General features: G+C 46.4%; 2 protein-coding genes across 3 annotated transcripts in view; one reads left to right on the top strand and one right to left on the bottom strand.

The window, feature by feature from the left end:
• Window positions 1–9134, bottom strand: part of Dnajc7 (DnaJ heat shock protein family (Hsp40) member C7) — a 37350-nt gene extending 28216 nt beyond the window's left edge. The window contains exon 1 of the mRNA XM_042674087.1: window positions 8721–9134. Coding sequence (XP_042530021.1) covers window positions 8721–8797 — 77 coding nt within the window. The 5' untranslated portion in view covers window positions 8798–9134. The remainder of the gene's footprint in view (window positions 1–8720) is intronic.
• A 3279-nt stretch (window positions 9135–12413) lies between these two features.
• Window positions 12414–17029, top strand: Nkiras2 (NFKB inhibitor interacting Ras like 2). 2 transcript variants are annotated; one of them, XM_042674054.1, is made up of 4 exons: window positions 12414–12494; window positions 13613–13720; window positions 14400–14641; window positions 15467–17028. In XM_042674054.1, the coding sequence occupies exons 2-4, from the start codon at window positions 13627–13629 to the stop codon at window positions 15704–15706; spliced, it is 576 nt and encodes a 191-aa protein (XP_042529988.1). In that variant the 5' UTR covers window positions 12414–12494; window positions 13613–13626; the 3' UTR covers window positions 15707–17028. The 2 variants fall into 2 exon arrangements, with proteins under 2 accessions (XP_042529988.1, XP_042529987.1); XM_042674053.1 differs by having other exon boundaries at window positions 12431–12613; window positions 15467–17029.
• Window positions 17030–17362: the final 333 nt, after the last annotated feature.

Here is a 17362-nt window from a genome sequence, read left to right as displayed (position 1 = left end):
TAGATGTCCTATAAAATTTCCCATTTTGTCTTTAAAACTACTAAGTCAAACACATCCTTAAGCCAACTAGTTAACTTTTCAGCAATTAACAAGTATCCAGAAATTTTAGTCAGCCTTAGGTTATGCTGGATTCATTGAGTAGTTTGTTTTTTTATTTTTAATATCCTTGATATTAAAAATATCTCTGGATTTTCTTGACATAGCACATATTTGTAGAGTATTAAAACAGGGGTGAGGTTTTTCATCAGTTGTAAAGTATTGAGCTGAAGAGCTCAGAGACAGTGCCCAGGCCCAAGTCCCATGACTAACCACCCCCCCCAAAAAAAAAAATTTGTTCCAGAGGGTGGGAGGAATGGGGAAAAAAAATACTCCATTGAACTAAATAATAAACACTAGCATAATTTAACTATGTGTCAACATTTGTAACCTAGAAAGTTCATTCGATTTTTACATAATAAGAGAATACCATGCTGCTTTTATTTTGGCTGAAATAATTTCTAATATTCTCTCCCGTTAACACTAATAATGATTTGAACCAAAATAGATGCTGTCGAGTTCAAGTGACATACGTCTGTAGTACTAGCTACTAAGAAAACTAAGGTCTGGATGACTGAGGTCTAAAGCCAGCCAAGGCAGAAAAGTCCTTGAGATTCCATCTCTGAAAAAATTGGCAAAAAGCTGAACTGGACATATGGTTTAAGTGGTAGAGTTTAAGGATAATACCCTTTACTGGCCACCCCACATACTCCCTAAGAAAAAAATAGATGCAGAAACTTTAAAAGGGGGTTGGGTTTTTAACTTTTTGCACTTTTATTGGCATATTTTCTACTATTCCTGAAGTGAAAATCAAAATCCAGTTTGCTAAAATTAAAATTGAGGACAAAATAGTTTATTCTGTAGGAGCAGAGAAATACTTAAAGGTCTGAGACTCTACAGGCTATTAATACTTTATTCTACTAATGAATTAAGTAGTTCGAAGTTCATGTGTTCATTCATTCATTGAAAAGGGGCTTTGCTAAATAGCCCAGGCTGGCCTGGCACTTGCAATCCTGGGATCACAGGCATCTGCCACCATTTACAGGGAGATAAGATCTTCAGGTATTCCCATTATGTTTACTATCAAAATAGCAACTTATGGATTATTGTGCCCCATTTCTTTTATTCAACCAAATTTACTAGCTGCTTGTACATCTAGAAATGTCCTCCACCCTTCAGAATTTATAGGATCTTGGCCAGTCTCAGAGTAAAAATTCTTTTCTCCTTCCCACTGCCTAAGACCTCTTGTCCCCAATGGCATGTCACAGAGCCTGTTTCATGTTGTACTCTCTCTGACCTTCATGAGAGCATTTTAAGAAAAAGGAGCCCAGAACCTAACATACCATCTTACAAAAAGCAAGTTATTCCACTTAAAAAAAAAACGATCTAATAATCTAGGAGCTGAACATCAATTTCACAAATAATGTAGTAGTTACAAGGTACTGCATGCTGAATGCTTTATAACTGATCAGAAAAATAGGTTGGACTCTATTCACCTTCTATGTATTTATAAAACTATTCGGCTTGCTTTACAACTTTCCACAGAATGAATAGCTGTTACTTGCTTTCACTTCAAACAACAATTACAACAAGCCCTCCTAGCGGGGCACTGGTAGCTCACACCTGTGTTCCTAACTACTTAGGAGGCTGAGACCTAAGGATCTCGGTTCAAAGCCATCCTGGGCAGGAAAGTCCATGAGACTCTGATCTTCAACCAACCACCAAAAAGCTGGAAGTGGAGGTATGACTCAATTGATAGAGTGAAAAAGCTAAAGGACAGGGCCCAGGCCCCGAGTTCAAGCTCCAGTACCAACACACACACACACACACACGCCCCAAGTTCAAGCTCCAGTACCAACACACACACACACACACGCCCCAAGTTCAAGCTCTAGTACCAACACACACACACACACACACACACACACGCCCCAAGTTCAAGCTCCAGTACCAACACACACACACACGCCCCAAGTTCAAGCTCCAGTACCAACACACACACACACACACACACACACAGGCCCCTAGTTCAAGCTCCAGTACCAACATACACACACACACACACACACACACCCCTAGTTCAAGCTCCAGTACCAACACACACACACACACACACACACACACACACACACACACACACACACACACACACACACACACACACTTCCTAATACACCCAAAAAGAGGATCTTTGTCTTTCAGGTGGAAGACAAAGATGAAAAAAAAAAAAATCCCTTAACAAAGTAATTCAATTGTTTTCTGAACATTCAGGGAGATGCCTTAACAGAAGCAGAGTCAGAAGGGACCCAAGTATACCCAGAGGTCATGGACTGAGTCTATATAGGGCAGCAGCGCTCTCTACTGCTGGAAAAGTGAAGGACACCAGGCTGCATGCTGGAGCTGGCTAAGTCTTATTGAGTGGAAGGAAAGCCACCAGCCAATTCAGTCCAACAGAAATCCCATCACTGCAGGCTGATATTCACACAGAAATTGCTATCTGAATTGTGACTTTTAAACTTAATACCAGTTCAGCCCGGCACCAGTGGCTCATACTCGTAATCCTATCTACTCAGGAAGATGAGATCTGAGGATCACAGTTCAAAGGCAGCCTGGGCAGGAAAGTCTGTGAGACTCTGATCTCCAATTAACCACTAGAAAATAGGAAGTACCACTGTGGCTCGCCTTGATCTGAAGAGCTCAGGGACAGTGTCCAGGCCCCAGAGTTCAAGCCCCACAACTGACAAAAAAATAAAAAATAAAATAAACCTTATATCAGTTCCTTAAATAAGAAGCGTCACAATCTATGGCAACCTAGACTCTGGGGAGAGGGGACCAAAGCGGTTATCTCTGAGTAATGAGCTTCTCTGAAGCCATTTTAGTGCCCAAGTCACTAGCTTTCCATGATTAGCCAGAGGCTTGTTCATAATATAGCCTCAAACCTATTTTCCCCATTCAGTAACATCTACTACTACCCTAATCATGACACTGATACCCCTCAAAGGTCTAGAACTAAGAAACTACTTTTTTTTTTTTAAGGCTGCTTCCTGATGTTTTCAGGGTGTGGAGGTTAGAAATAGGAACCAGAGAAGTTGGGACTGTCCACTCTATTTTTCTTCTCAAAGATCTTGTGGGTTGCCAGGCACTGATGGCTCACACCTGTAATCCTAGTTACTTAGGACGCTGAGATCTGAGGATCATGGTTCAAAGCCAGCCCAGGTAGGAAAGTCTCTTATCTCCAATGAAGACTCTTATTTCCAATTAACCACCACAGAAGTGGCACTATGGCTCAAAGTGGTAGAGCGCTAGCCTTAAGCAAAGAGTTTAGGGACGGCACCCAGGCCCTGAGTTCAAGCCCCACGACTGGAAAAAAAAAAATCTATGGGTCAAGCCAGGCACGGTTGGCTCATACCTGTAATCACAGCTACTCAGGAGGCTGAGATCTGAGGATCAAAGTTCAAAGCCAGCCTGGGCAGGAGGGTCCATGAGACACTTAACCCCAATTAACCACTAAAACGCCAGAAGTGGAGGTGGGCCTCAAGTGGCAGAATGCTAGTTTTGAGCAGAAAAAGCCAAATGAGAGCAAGAACAACAAAGGGTCCTGTTTGTCTCCTCACATTCTCCTTCAAAGTACTATTAGCAGTTAGCACTGATTATCTGACAATGTACCTCTACCCATTTGTCACTTGCCAATAATAATGTCAGAATAAGACTGGGAAAGTTACATATTCCTTTTCAGATCACCACTCATCAAAAGCCCCAACTACTCAACAATCCTGACAATCATGGAGTAAAAACACGGAATTGCCATTTTTATCTAATTGAGGGTAGAAACTGTCACTCTAGTAAAAACAAATGGCCAACTAGAATCACTGTACTCTGAAACTTGCTCTTTCTGCTAAAATTCAGTTTAAAAGAATACCTGGAACGGCCTCTACGTAACTTCCACATCACTTGGTACTGGAGAAAGGGAAGCAAACACTCATGTAATAAGGAAGAAATGTGTGTTCTCAGAGAGCAAGAAAGCAAAGGCAGGTGCCCAGTACTCAGCTTTTTAACAATTTTTAAAATGCTAGTTTCAATGACTCAACTCAACTAATCCCTGATTGGCTGGAATGTACTTTAAGGTTGAGCTTTAAGCCAATCAGAATTCTGGTCGTTGGGAATGAACTAGGACATTAGAGCAACTGCCATTCTATCCAACATTTTCATTTTGGTTTTTCCTCTTCTTCCCTCTCTTACCCTTTTTCTTTTCTCCCTCTCTTTTCCTTTTCTTTTTCCCTTGTAGTACTGGGGATTGAACCCAGGGCTGTACACATACTAGACAGGCTTTACCTCGAGTCATGCCCCCTATCATTAACTAAACATTTCCTTAAAATTGTTCAGTTTACTTAACACTGGTTAGCGCATGAATCTAAACTCAGAAATAAGACAGCTCTTGTCTTGCCACTCATTAGTATTAGGTTCAATTAATTTGCTATATTTAGAACTATGTTCATAGGTTTTACCCCTCTCTTTCTTTTTGTTGTTTTTTTGTTTTTTGTCTGTCATGGGGCCTGAACTCTGGGCCTGTGAGCTGTCCCTCAGCTCTTCAGCTCAAGGCTAGAGCTCTACCACTTGAGCCACAGCACAACTTCCAGCTTTTTCTGCTTATGTTGTGCTGAGGAATCGAACCCAGAGCCTCATGCATACAAGGCAAGCACTCTACCACTGAGCCACCTTCCCAGCCCGGTTTTACCCCTTTCTTAACCATAACTCATTTCTCTCATCTCCTATTTCTTCAATTCTAACACCATACTTGAACACAAATCAAATTCTAGGTCAAAGAAAAAATTCTCTTTCAGTTTGCACGCTTATTGCTATGTCCAGTTTCTTGCCCTACAACGTCAAGAGATGGTAAGAGGAACAAACCTCTAATGTTAAACAAGGTAAAAGAAAAGCAAGAGGAACTCCTGAAAGTTCCTCCGCTAAGCAAGGCCATAAACTCCAGAAAGCCCTAAGAAACTGCGGTAATCAAGTAGAATACAACAGAATACGGGATATGGATTTGGGTTCAGTTCTTCCTATCAGTAAGTATGCCTAGAAAATTAAAAGGCAAGCTCCTAATTAACAAAGGGTTTCCAATACTAGTTAGGAAAAGACTAATAAAACTGTTCTTGCCTGTGTGCATCAGGAAAGAGACACAGATGAGTTGAGAATACTAGCTCTAGGAAGCAGGTAAGGAAGCCTGCAAGGAAGGGTATTGTGGGCTCCTAGGTCTATGACTCCCTTGAGACTTCTCAGGAAAATCTATGGCCTTCAGTTAGTTTAATGTACAAACTCTGAAATCCTATTCTCTGGCACCTAAATAGCTTTGTCTGTTCCAGTGGGAAAAGAAAAAACCTCCATGCACAGAACTCTGATCTATTTTGGAATGCCAACTAACATATCTTTTACTTTAGCATCTTAGCTGTTGTGGCAAAAGAGAACTGTCAGAATAAGAAAAAAAAAAGTCTTTTCTCTCTAGACATTCTAAAGCTAAGGAAATAATATAGCCATTTAAAATGCTGCAATCCTAGGCCCAGTGTCTTCAAAGCTCTTCTCATCTTACCTGCTGTGGGACTATGATAATTTAGCAATAGCAGAAGGATGCACAGGAGCCAAGATGTAAGGGAGAAAGATTCCTTGCGGGGCCTCACCAAAAAAAAAAACACAAAAAAACACAAAAAAACCACCAAAGTGATCCATCAACTCATGTCCCTAAGTGAACTGGTAGTAGGAATGTAACAAGAGAAACAGAAACTTAGCCAAGTGACCTTAACCAAGCCAAATAGTAAGTGGGAATTTGTAACCCTGCTCTCTACTCTGCTACACAGGATTCCAAGAAACATGAAAAATGTAAAACATCCTCCTTCAAAAATACTAAATCTCGGGGCTGGGAAGGTGGCTCAGTGGTAGAGCAATTGCCTTGCATGCCTGAGGCCCTGGGTTCAATTCCTCAGCCTTGAGCTGAAGAGCTGAGGGACATCACCCAGGCCCAGCATTCAGGCCCCATGACCGGACCCCCCCCCCCCAAAAAAAAATACTAAATCTCGGGCTAGGAAGGTAGCTCAGTGGTAGAGCACTTGCCATGCAAAAATACTAAATCTCTATTCCATTTTTACCACTGGGAGACCATAAATAAGGTTTTTTTCATACTAACAGATTTTTTTTTTTTTTTTGGTCAGTCATGGGGTTTGAACTCTGGGCCTGAGTGCTGTCCCTCAGCTCTTTAGCTCAAGGCTAGCGCTCTACCACTTGAGCTACAGAGCTACTTCCAATTTTCTGGTGGTTTATTGGAGATAAGAGTCTCGCAGGGGCTGGGAAGGTGGCTCAGTGGTAGAGCGCTTGCCTTGCATGCCTGAGGCCCTGGGTTTGATTCCTCAGCACCACATAAGCAAAAAGAAAAAGGAAAAAAAAAAAGCCGGAAGTGGCGCTGTGGCTCAAGAGGTAGAGCGCTAGCCTTGAGCTGAAGAGCTGAGGGACAGCGCCCAGGCCCAGAGTTCAGGCTCCAGGACTGGACCAAAAAAAAAAGAGTCTCACGGTTCCTGCCTGGGCTGGCTTTGAACTTCGATCCTCAGATCTCAGCCTCCTGAGTTGCTAGGATTACAGGCGTGAGCCACTGGCACCCACCATTTGCTGTAATTTTATAATGCAACATCCTCTAAAGCTGTGATTTTGTTTTGTTTTGTTTGGTGTCAATCCTGAAGCTGGAACTCAAGACCTGAGCACTGTCCCTAAGCTTCTTTGCTCAAGGCTAACATTCTACCACTTAAGCCACAGCTCTGCTTCCAGCTTTTTTTTTAATTGGAGTGAGTCTCATAGAAAGCCTGGCACCGGTGGCTCACACCTGTAATCCTAGCTACTCAGGAGGCTGAGATCTGAGGATCACGATTCTGATCTCCAATTAACTCAGATCTCCAATTAACCACCAAAAAAACGGAAGTGGGGCTCAGGTGGTAGAGCACTCACCTTGAGCTGAAGAGCTCAGGTTCAGCACCCAGGTCCAAGTTCAAGCCCCCCAACCAAACAAACAAACAAACAAACAAAAAAGTTTCATGAACCTTCCTGCCTGGGCTGGCTTTGAACCGTGCTCCTCAGATCTCAGCCTCCTGAGTAGCTTGGATTACAGGTATGAGCCATCAGCACCAGCTGATTTTTGTTTTTAAGGAATTTGTTTAGATAGAGGGACTCTGAAGTGAAGCCCAAATTGGGGACATCCCCTGCAACAGATTTACACTGCGTAGGGTAAGTTTCCTAAATGACATATGGCCAAAGTCCCTATATATAGCACTAAGACCTACTAGATACTAGAATCTAGTCTTAGGTTTGAGTTTTCACATCATTTCATTATTCATAGTTAACCAACTAACTTAATCAGTCCATTGATATCATTAAGGAACAGCAAAATGGGAAACAAAACTCCCCAACACAAACTGAATATAAATGCATTATAAGGATTTACTTTCTCAAAAGCCTCTCAGCTTCCAAGAGGTCAGGAATTTGAGATACTGGCCAGAGTAAGTATCCGAAAGCTTGTTATCTACACATTTACTCTACCCACTGTGTAACAGTTATGTTTCTAACATGAAACAGTTTTTTAAAAATCTCATAATTCTAATTTCACATCTCCTGAACTAATCCCATGTCACCACCACTTCAGTCCAAGATGAAGACACAGCAGACATGAATGATATAAAGATACAAGGTATGTGGAAAGAAAACTGAAGGCACTGTAGTCAATCCTCAATAAAAAAGATCAGATTAATCTGCAGTTGATAAGGAAAAGGGCTCCAAACCTCCAGGGCCTATACATATATGGTTTTACTGTTTTAACAAATATACCTAATACAACTGTGTTCAAAACATCACTTCCAACAAGTGCCTGAGATGTTGCCAGAATGCAGAGTGTTCTCGAAAACCACTCACTAAGCAGCTCCCTTAGCTGGACTGGCAATCTGGAGTCACTGCGGCTGACCAGCAGTGCCAACTGCACCCAAGCAAGCTTGCCTTCCTCCTAGACTAAGTCCGGGGAGAAATAGTGTTAAGGATCTCTCACCGGGGAAGGTGAGCAAGGGAGAGGAAATCAGGCGTGCACAAGTCCCCCATCGCTCTTCTCTCTCTAACTTCGGCGATACTGTGGGACAATAACGAGGTTCATAATCATAATCATCTCAGGCACAAGACTGTGGATCGAGGAAAAGGGGAGGGGGGGGGGGTGCGAAAGAGAAGGCCCTGGAGACGCACAGCGCTGACAGACAACAAAGCACAGAAGTGAAGAGGAGGCGGGGGTCGGGGCGAGACGAGGAAGTCGTCATCGACGCCGCGCCGCCCCCCTCCCGCCATCAGACCTGAGACGCCCCCCTCACGGACTCGGCCTCCACCCGGAGGACGACCTTTCCCTTCGCCGCGGCAGACCGTGCCTCAGCTCCCCCGCCGGGCGGAAGCCGACCCCCGGGAGCGGCCGACCCCCGGGAGCGCGCCCCGGGCGGGGGGCGCCGTCCCCACTCGCTCTCGGGGGAGGAGGAGGGGGCTGCGGAGGGCGGGGGGGCTGCGGAGGGCGGGGCGGCGCTCCCACAGCCTGCAGGGGCTGCCGCACGGCCGCGACCAGGCTCCCAGCGCCGCGGGGCTGCAGCTCGCCGCCTCTTTTCACCCTGACACCCGGTTACCTCTTCACTTCTTCGTCCTCAAGCAGCTCTGGCTCGGCCGCCGCCATTACCACATCGCACTCCGCGGCAGCCGCCATCTTACCGCCCGGACCAAAGAGCCGAGTGGGAGGCAGGCGGTGAAGAGCACTTCCGGTCGGAGCATCGAGCTGCTCCGCGGCGCAGCGCCCAGAGGGGCTCCCTCGAGCCCGTCTACCAACGAGAGCCTCCGCTGGAGGCCAGAGCGGCCTCCCATCCCTGGAGGTCCACGGTGGTCTCCGCGCGGGGGCGGAGCCCCAGGGCCGGCTCCTGTGCGTAGGGGGCGCCACTGTACCGGAGGGTAGGAGGGGGCGCCTGAGGATGTGGCCTTAGTTAAGTCTTGGGCTTTCCTCAGTATGCTGAGAACCTAGTTGCCATAACAACTTGCAATTCTAGAGACTAAGGGCCGGGGTGGAGGGGAGGGGGGGGAGGCGTGGCGGGATGGGGGGCGGGGGGATCCGGGGGTGGGGATCGGGGATCGGGTTGCCCAAAACTCCGGAGCCCCTACGACTGACTACCTTCCCGACCTCGGAGTGCGTCCACAGCTGCTTCTCAGGCAAAACAAGAGACACTTTGAGCCCAGTTCCCCAGCTTTCATCGCTCTCTGGAAGCCCTGCCCAGCCAAGCCAGGGGAACGCAGGGCGTCTTCACCCCGGCACCTTTCATCCCTCCCGGATCTCCAACCACCAACTGGTTCATCACCCTAATGACGCGGACCCTTTTATGAGGCTGCTTTCATGTCAGCCTCCTGGGAGTGCCGTCTCAGCATTAAGACCAAGGAGGTTGGCATAACATAGCTCCCCAGCCCCTTACCCCCGAGTTTATAAGGCAGGCAGCTCATCGGGTGAGGTCCCTGCTCCTCAGTATCCTCAAACCTTCCACTTCTCATAAACTCTCTTCAGTATGCTTGGCTAGCCCAGTGCAAGGACACAATTTAATTATCTATGTAATATTTCCCCCGCCCAAACCTATAATATTTGTGGGGATGAACTGAACTGAGACTTTCCAAGGTTAAATCTGGGGAGTTCGGGCTGCATTTTTTAAAGCTACTGGGAACCTTAATTAAAAGGACAAAAGAATTCTTAAGGGTTCTACCCCCATTTTCCCCAGGAAAAATGTAAGCCAGAGAGTTATGAGTGGTGAAGGGGAGGTGAGGGCTCCGTGGTTTGGAAGGGAGAGGTCATTCATCTAAGCCTATGATTCCAGAGCCCTTTCCAAAATATCTACACTACTAGTTGGAAGAAGAAACAGCCTTTCAAACAATCTACCCTGTCTGCTGGTGGCACATGATCTGCTGCAAGTCTAATCCAGAAGCCAACCTGTCTTTGAATATCCTCCGACTTTGTGTTCTATTTCAGTGTGTTTGTGGGTGAACTCAGGGCTTCACTCTCTCTTGCACACTCTTGGCTTTTCCACTCAAGGCTAGCATTCCTACCACTTGAGCCACATTTCCAGGTTTTTGCTGGTTAATTGAAGGGAAGAGTCTTACAGACTTTTCTGCCTCAGCTGGCTCCAAACCTCTATCCTTGGATCTCAGTCTCCTGATAGGATTACATGTGAGAGTTGCCAGCACTCAGCTATACTTTGTGTTCTCTTTTCTGGAGCAACTCATTTACATCCAGCTTTAATTTCATCTGTTGAAGATGTGATGATCTTCTACTCAAGATGTCTCTAACCTAGACCTTCACATTCCCAGATCTGTATATACACCTAGCTACTGAATATCCCTAAGGCTTAACGTGTGTGTATGTGTGTGTGTGTTCTTGAGCTGTGTGCGCTGTTCCTGGGGGTTGAACTCTGGATCTAAGTGCTTTTTGCTCAAAGCTAGTGCTCTATCACTTGAGCCACACCTCTACTTCTGGCTTTTTGGTAGTTAACTGGAGATATGAGACATAGACTTTCCTGTCTGAGCTGGCTTCCAACCATGATCCTCAGATCTCAGCCTTTGGGAGTAGCTAGGATTACAGGGGTGAGCCACCAACACTCTGCTTAAGATTCTTATTGAGGGGCTTAGTGGTAGAGTGCCTGCCTAACATGCATAAAGCCCTGCATTCGATTCCTCAGTACCACATAAACAGAAAAAGCCGGAAGTGGTGCTGTGGCTCAAGTGGTAGAGTGCTAGCCTTGAGTAAAAGAAGCTCAGGGACAGTGCCCAGGCCCTGAATGGACAAAAAAAAAAAAAAAAAGATTCTTATTGAATTTATTTTCGCTCCACCTCTAAACAATGGAAAATTATGTTGTAACTGATTGTCCAGAAGCGCATATTTTATTGAATGAGTTCAACTATTTACCTGACCATCAAGGGAAATCCTGAGGAATATCATGAGCCCTGAATTCTTTTTCTTGACTTCCAATTTATGACCAAATCTGGTTAAATCTCTTATTTCCTAAATATGTCTCTTCCTTTCTATCCCAATTCAGACTTTTATCATTTTTTAAACTCTGAAGACTAAGCCAGGTGCTGGGGCTCATGCCTGTAATCCTAGCTACTCAGGAGACTGAGATCTGAGGATCATTGTTTGAAGCCAGCCTGGGCAAGAAAGTCCACGAGACTCTTGTCTCCAATTAACCACCAGAAAACCACAAGTGAAGCTGTGCTTCAAAACGGTAGAGCACTAGCCTTGAGCGAAAAGAGCTCAGAGACAGCACCTAGGCCCTGAGTTCAACCCTACAACTGTCAAAAAAACAAAAAATAAATAAAAAATAAACTCTGAAGACCATGGTAGTCTCCTACTGAGCTTCTAGTCTCATCTCTCCATTCTTGTCTCTTCTACCAGATCATGTCATTTCACTGGCATAGAACCTATCTATAGCTTTTTATCGATAGCTTTTTATTGCATTACGTTGAATCCCTATAGCCTACCACACCACACTTTTGATTATTTGGCTCCTTTCCACCACCAATATCCAATTATAGTTCCAGAAAATGCCATGACTCTTGCTATGTTTTTTCTACCATAGAACACTTTCTTCCTAAGCCTTTCAGTTGTCAATGCAGGTAAGACCCCTTAGGAAGTTCTCCTTGATGCCCACTACCCCCAAGTTAAATGTTCCTTTACTGTACCCCCAATGCACTTTTGTAATAGTACTCACCATGATGTTCTACAATTGTTGGTTTAGATGTATTGCTCTTCTAGATGGTGAAGTTCTCCTGGGAGGCTATCTTCAACAAATGACCCTACACAGACAAGGGGGGGGGGTGTGCTCAGAAAGCTAACTTTCTTCCCTTCCTTCCTTCCTTCCTTCCTTTCTCCCTCCCTCCCTCCATTTCTCTCTCTCCTCCCTTCTTTCTTCTTTCTTCCTGTCTTTCCTCTCATAATGTAGCTCAGAATGGTCTCAGATTTGCAATCCCCCCTCAGTCTGAGTGCAGGAATTATAGATAAGTACTACTTTGCAAGGCTCAGAACACATTTGAGGGCTGGGGCTGTATCTTAGTGCAAGTTCCAGCAACGAAAAAAAGTAAAACGTGACGAATAAAAATGACTGAGTAAAGAAAGGCAGCATGACTAGAGAGAGAACATTTTAGCATCAGAGAGCCTAGAACGTTGAGCAGCCCAAGTACAACTAGGTCAGATCCTAGCTAACATTCCCCCGCCCGCCTCGGGGGGGCGCTGGGCAGTCAGCACCACCTTTCCATCGCCGGAAGTCGTCTTGCTGGCCGGAAGCTACAGAGCGGCGCGCAAAGGGGGCGGGCCCACGGAGCCTGCTTCCAGCCGGAGGAAGAGGGAACCCCTTAAGGTCGGGGTTACACCTCCTCAGGTGCCTGCGTGACCCGAGGGACCCCCCCCGGGGTGCAGAAGGGGACCTTTGGAGGCACAGAGCTGGAAGGCGGTGCCAGTCCATCGCCAGGGCCGGCCTCTGCCCCTGGGCCTCTCTAGGTGACAGGCCTCCATCTCTGATTCCCTGTGGGGTCCTTCCTGTGACCTCTCCGGCGATCTCTCTTGGGTGCCCCTTAATTGCAAGGGGCATCAGTGCCAGGAGTTTCTTTCTGGACAGAGGTCTTTTGGGGACTTCTTTGGGGAGCAGCCTTTGGATCTCTGCTCTCTGGATGGGTTTTTGTGCGCAGCTCCTAGGAGAGAAGTTTGCCTTCTGACAGATCGGTGTTTGGGGTCTCGTCAGAAGGGTCTGGGTCTGGGCCTTTCCTTTGGGTCTGTCCATCCAAGGGCAGCAAAATGTTATCTCCTTTCCAAGTCTTTTCCCCCTTAGTTTCCTTTTATGTCTGTTGTTCTTCATTTTAGCCATGGATTTAACCAGGAATTAGAAAAGATTGTCATCTGAGTAGGTCATACAGGAAAGCAAATTCTCTTTTATTTGCTCAGTCTCCTCAAGAAGGTGATTTAGGATTTGGCCTCAAAAAGTACTCTTCCTAGTTACTTCTCCTTAAGGTCGTTATAGAAAGGTGTGTACAGAAAGGAACTTGAACCAGGGGCTCAGGCCTGTAATCCTAGCTACTCAGGAGGTTGAGATCTGAGGATTTGAGTTCTACCAGCCCAGGCACAACTGTGAGACTCTTACCTCCAATTAACCACCAAAAAGCTAGAAGTGGAGCTGTGGCTCAAGTGGTAAGAGTGCCAGCCTTGAGTGAAAAGGCTAAGGGACAGCTCCCAGACCCTGAGGTCAGGCCCTAGTACTGGCACAAGAAAGGAACGAAGGAACTTGGCCGAAACTTCTTGAAACCATTGGGACCACCTGTAGTGAGCATTAGTCTGTGCCAGCTACCGGCCACGTACTGGGAATAATAAGAGAATGCAGTCTAGCTCACTGTTCTATAGCAGACTTCGACTTCAGTTCAGTGCACCCCAGCTAGAATCAGTGCACAATCCCTGGAGTTTTACATTCAGGTCCAAACTTTACCCAGAATGCTTTTATTCCTCAAGGTTGGAGGTTAAGCATGGGGAAGAGCTGCAAGGTGGTTGTGTGTGGCCAAGCATCTGTGGGCAAAACTTCAATCCTGGAGCAGCTTCTGTACGGGAACCACGTAGTAGGTGAGTGTGGTTGCAACTGGGGGAATAGTGGAAGACAAAGAATTAAGGAATAGAATTGGGCATGGTTGCACACACTTGTAATCCCACCTCTATTCAACCTTTTGCTTTGGCTTTCTGGGTGTCCTCTTGTAACTGCTTCTAAAGTTACAACATACTCAGGAGGGAGGCTGAGGCAGGAAGATCTTGAGTTTAAAGCCAGCCTGGGCTACGTAGTCTTCACAATTGTTTAGACAATTCCAAGCAACAACAACAAAAAAATAGAGCTTGATCACACCAAACATGCCATACTTGCCGGTGGTTTTTGTACTTTCAAGAGTAAACTAAGCTATGGTGTAACCCATGGTTCAACCCTTGCCTGATGTGTGTGAAGCCCTAGGTTTGAATTCCAGCATCACAAATACAAAAATATAAAATTAAAATAACTCCCACCACCACAATAAACCTGAAGGGAGGACATACATGATGCAAGACAGAAAAAAATTCCCATGTTATACTTCTGCTTAGCATGATTTCCACATGTTTCCCTAACCATCCCAGCCCTGTCTGACCTCTCTTCCCAAGTCTGACCTCTCTTCAGCCCCCACATTCCTTTCTCCCACTGTCTGGCTAGCCTGTTAGCATGTTCTCATTCACATTTCCCATCTCCCTACTTCAAAGGAGTTTCTTGACTTTGTCCCAGGTTCTGAGATGATTGAAACCCAGGAGGACATATATGTGGGTTCAATTGAGACAGACCGGGGAGTACGGGAGCAGGTGCGTTTCTATGACACCCGGGGACTTCGAGACGGGGCTGAGTTGCCCCGGCACTGCTTCTCCTGCACCGATGGCTATGTCCTGGTCTACAGCACGGACAGCCGAGAGTCCTTCCAGCGTGTGGAGCTGCTCAAGAAGGAGATTGACAAGTCCAAGGACAAGAAGGAGGTGTGTGCTCTAGATTCCTGCAGGGAACCTCTGGTGGGAGAGTGTCCAACATGGCTCTATTCTTTCACTCTTTGCTAAGAGGTAAGTTAGGACTGAGAAGAGGGTGGAAATCATAGAGTGTATGTTCACCCTCAGTGGTAGCTCCATGTAAGGCAGCTCAACCAGAGAGGGGTCTCTTTGGGTTAAGGGGGTCCCCAATCTAACATATGCAGCTCCCTCAATCTTTCTTCCTGCTGGTCCCTAAAACCCCAATTGTCTAAACAGTTGAGAGAACTATGTAGTCCAGGCTGGCTTCAAATTCAAGATCTTCCTGCCTCAGCCTCCCTTCTGAGTATGCTGTAACTTGAGAAGTGTATGTTACAAGAGGACACCCAGAAACCCACCCTGTAAAAGAGAGGTCTGAGCAAAGGGTTGAATAGAGATGGGATTACAAGTGTGTGCAGGACTTTGAAATCGCTTCCCAGTTGTTTAGCCAAAACTTGGCACTAGATCTTCAGGTCCATGGTATATGGTATATGCACGGGTTTTTTTGTTTTGTTTTTAATTGTTGGTGGTGGTTGTGGGCTTGAACTCAGGGCCTGGACTTAGGGCCTGGGTACTGTCCCTGAACTTTTTCCACTCAAGGCTAGCACTCTACCACTTTGAGCCACAGTGCCACTTCTGGCATTCTGGTAGTCGATTGGAGATAAGCATCTCATAAACTTTGCTGCCCCGGATGGCTTTGAGCTTTGATCTTCAGATCTCAGCCTCCTGAACAATTAGGATTATAGGCATGAACCACTGGCATCCATTAATTCACAGACTTTTACTGTCTCTCTTCCCCAGGTTACCATCGTGGTCCTTGGCAATAAGTGTGACCTGCAGGAGCAGCGACGTGTAGACCCAGATATGGCTCAGCACTGGGCCAAGTCAGAGAAGGTGAAGCTATGGGAGGTATCGGTGGCTGACCGCCGCTCCCTCCTGGAGCCCTTCGTCTACCTGGCCAGCAAGATGACCCAACCCCAGAGCAAGTCTGCCTTTCCCCTCAGCCGCAAGAACAAGGGCAGCGGCTCCTTGGATGGCTGAAAACCTGCTGTTCTTTCTTCACTTTCCTAACCCCATTCTAGTTTCTGGGGCTCTAAAGGATGGACTGACAGCAAGGGGTACATAGGCAAGCTTTAGGGGAGACACTGTAGGCGGCCAGCTGGGCTGGCCTAGGCCAAAGCCACTTCTGTTCCCTCTCTAGGAGGTGTGTGGGGCTATTTGTAGGTAATCTTCCCTTCCATCTGCCCTGGGAAGGCTGAAGAGCTCCCATACTGAAGTGCCCAATCACAAGTCTGCTCCTATTACAGGGTCTTAACCCTCTGCATTTCCTGCCAGTAATATGCATATATCTCAAGCATCCAGCCTGGACTTGAGAAAGACATGCTGGTGATAGGGATGGTTCCTCATCCCTCACCTTGATCTTTCCATAGCCAGTTCTTGGCTGGAAGAAGACAGCCTCCTGGCAGTGTCAATTTGTGTTTGAAGTCTTAACTCCCTTCCCCCAACTGTTTCACTTCCTCTTCCTGCTTTGGTAGTAGATGGGCCTCATTGGTTGAGGCTGAACTGAGTGATGACTAAGCTGTGAGTCACCAGCTGACTGTGTGGCCCAGTAAGGCAATTCTCCTCTGGCTGTGGGTTTGTTTTTCTCATATGTAATTTGACAGGAGTTGCTTAATCCATCTCCTGGATCCTTTCCAGCTCTATGATTTTCTAAAGGCTGTGGCTTTGCCCCCTTGCTTTTCTCTCTTTAAGGTGCTATACCTACCAGCCCTGGAGGCTGGGCTTCTCTCCCTCCAACCACTAGGGGGCAAGAGTGCACTCTCAGTTGCCAGTGGCAATCTAGTACCCAGTCTGCAGACCACCCCATGGGAACTGGTCTTCATTCCTCTCTCTCTGGTTGTTTTCAGTGAGTAGCTGGATTTATATTTATATTCCCTGTATTTATATGCCTGATGCCATGGTGAAGGCTGGACAAGGTGCTCCTCTAGCCCTTCATCCTTACCTCAGATGCCTGAATAAAACCAGGCAAACCAGTAGCAGCCTCCTGAGCTAATAAGCCTTGTGTTTTGAGGTTCAGAAGGGAGGCTGTACACAGGCATGCTATCAAGTGAGCTTACAACCCCGATTTCCAGTGCCCACTTTTTGTTTCTAGTATGTATAGCTGGTGTGGGTGAGACACTACAACCAGGCAACCTCCAATTAATACTTCTCTACTGAACAGAAGTATAGGGGCTGGTACCCAGGGCTGGGAAAGGAGAATTCAGGGCATCTTCAGGCTCAAAGTTCATTTATTGTTGTGTTGGACACAATAAAACCACAACTGCTGTTATCAAAAAGTTCCCCCCACCCTTCTTATCTTCCCACTGGAAATACCTTGGAGGGGAAAAAAAAAGATGCAGGTGGATACTGGCGAAGTCCCATATTGGCAGTTGAGGGGGCAGGCATGGTTTTGTGACACGGACTTTGGCAGTATGAGAGTAGACTTGAAGATATATCTGATCAGCACTCAGCTTTAGCATGAGGCTGGCTAGAGGAGAGAGAGCTGTACTTGGCTGGGGCCCTGTCTGGAGTAGAGAACAATGGAAGAATGCTCTTCATTTTGGAGCTGGGAGGGCCAGGGGTGAGGAGGGACTTGGAGTTAACTGGGAAACACAGTGCACTCCCACCCCAAGAGCTGGGCTCAGGTAGAATCTGAAA

This window comes from Dipodomys spectabilis, unplaced genomic scaffold, assembly GCF_019054845.1.
Source record: "Dipodomys spectabilis isolate Male_0828 unplaced genomic scaffold, ASM1905484v1 ptg000018l, whole genome shotgun sequence".
In the NCBI taxonomy this organism is placed as follows: Eukaryota; Metazoa; Chordata; class Mammalia; order Rodentia; family Heteromyidae; genus Dipodomys; species Dipodomys spectabilis.
This window is presented reverse-complemented; position numbering and strand designations above follow the sequence as displayed.

What these genes read in the sequence shown, in the direction of transcription:
- Nkiras2 (XM_042674053.1), top strand. Translation starts at nt 13,627, where the DNA reads ATGGGGAAGAGCTGCAAGGTGGTTGTGTGTGGCCAAGCATCTGTGGGC. An exon ending in GTACGGGAACCACGTAGTAG is followed by an intron (nt 13,721 to 14,399) that starts GTGAGTGTGGTT and finishes ACTTTGTCCCAG; the next exon opens with GTTCTGAGATGATTGAAACC. An exon ending in AGTCCAAGGACAAGAAGGAG is followed by an intron (nt 14,642 to 15,466) that starts GTGTGTGCTCTA and finishes TCTCTTCCCCAG; the next exon opens with GTTACCATCGTGGTCCTTGG.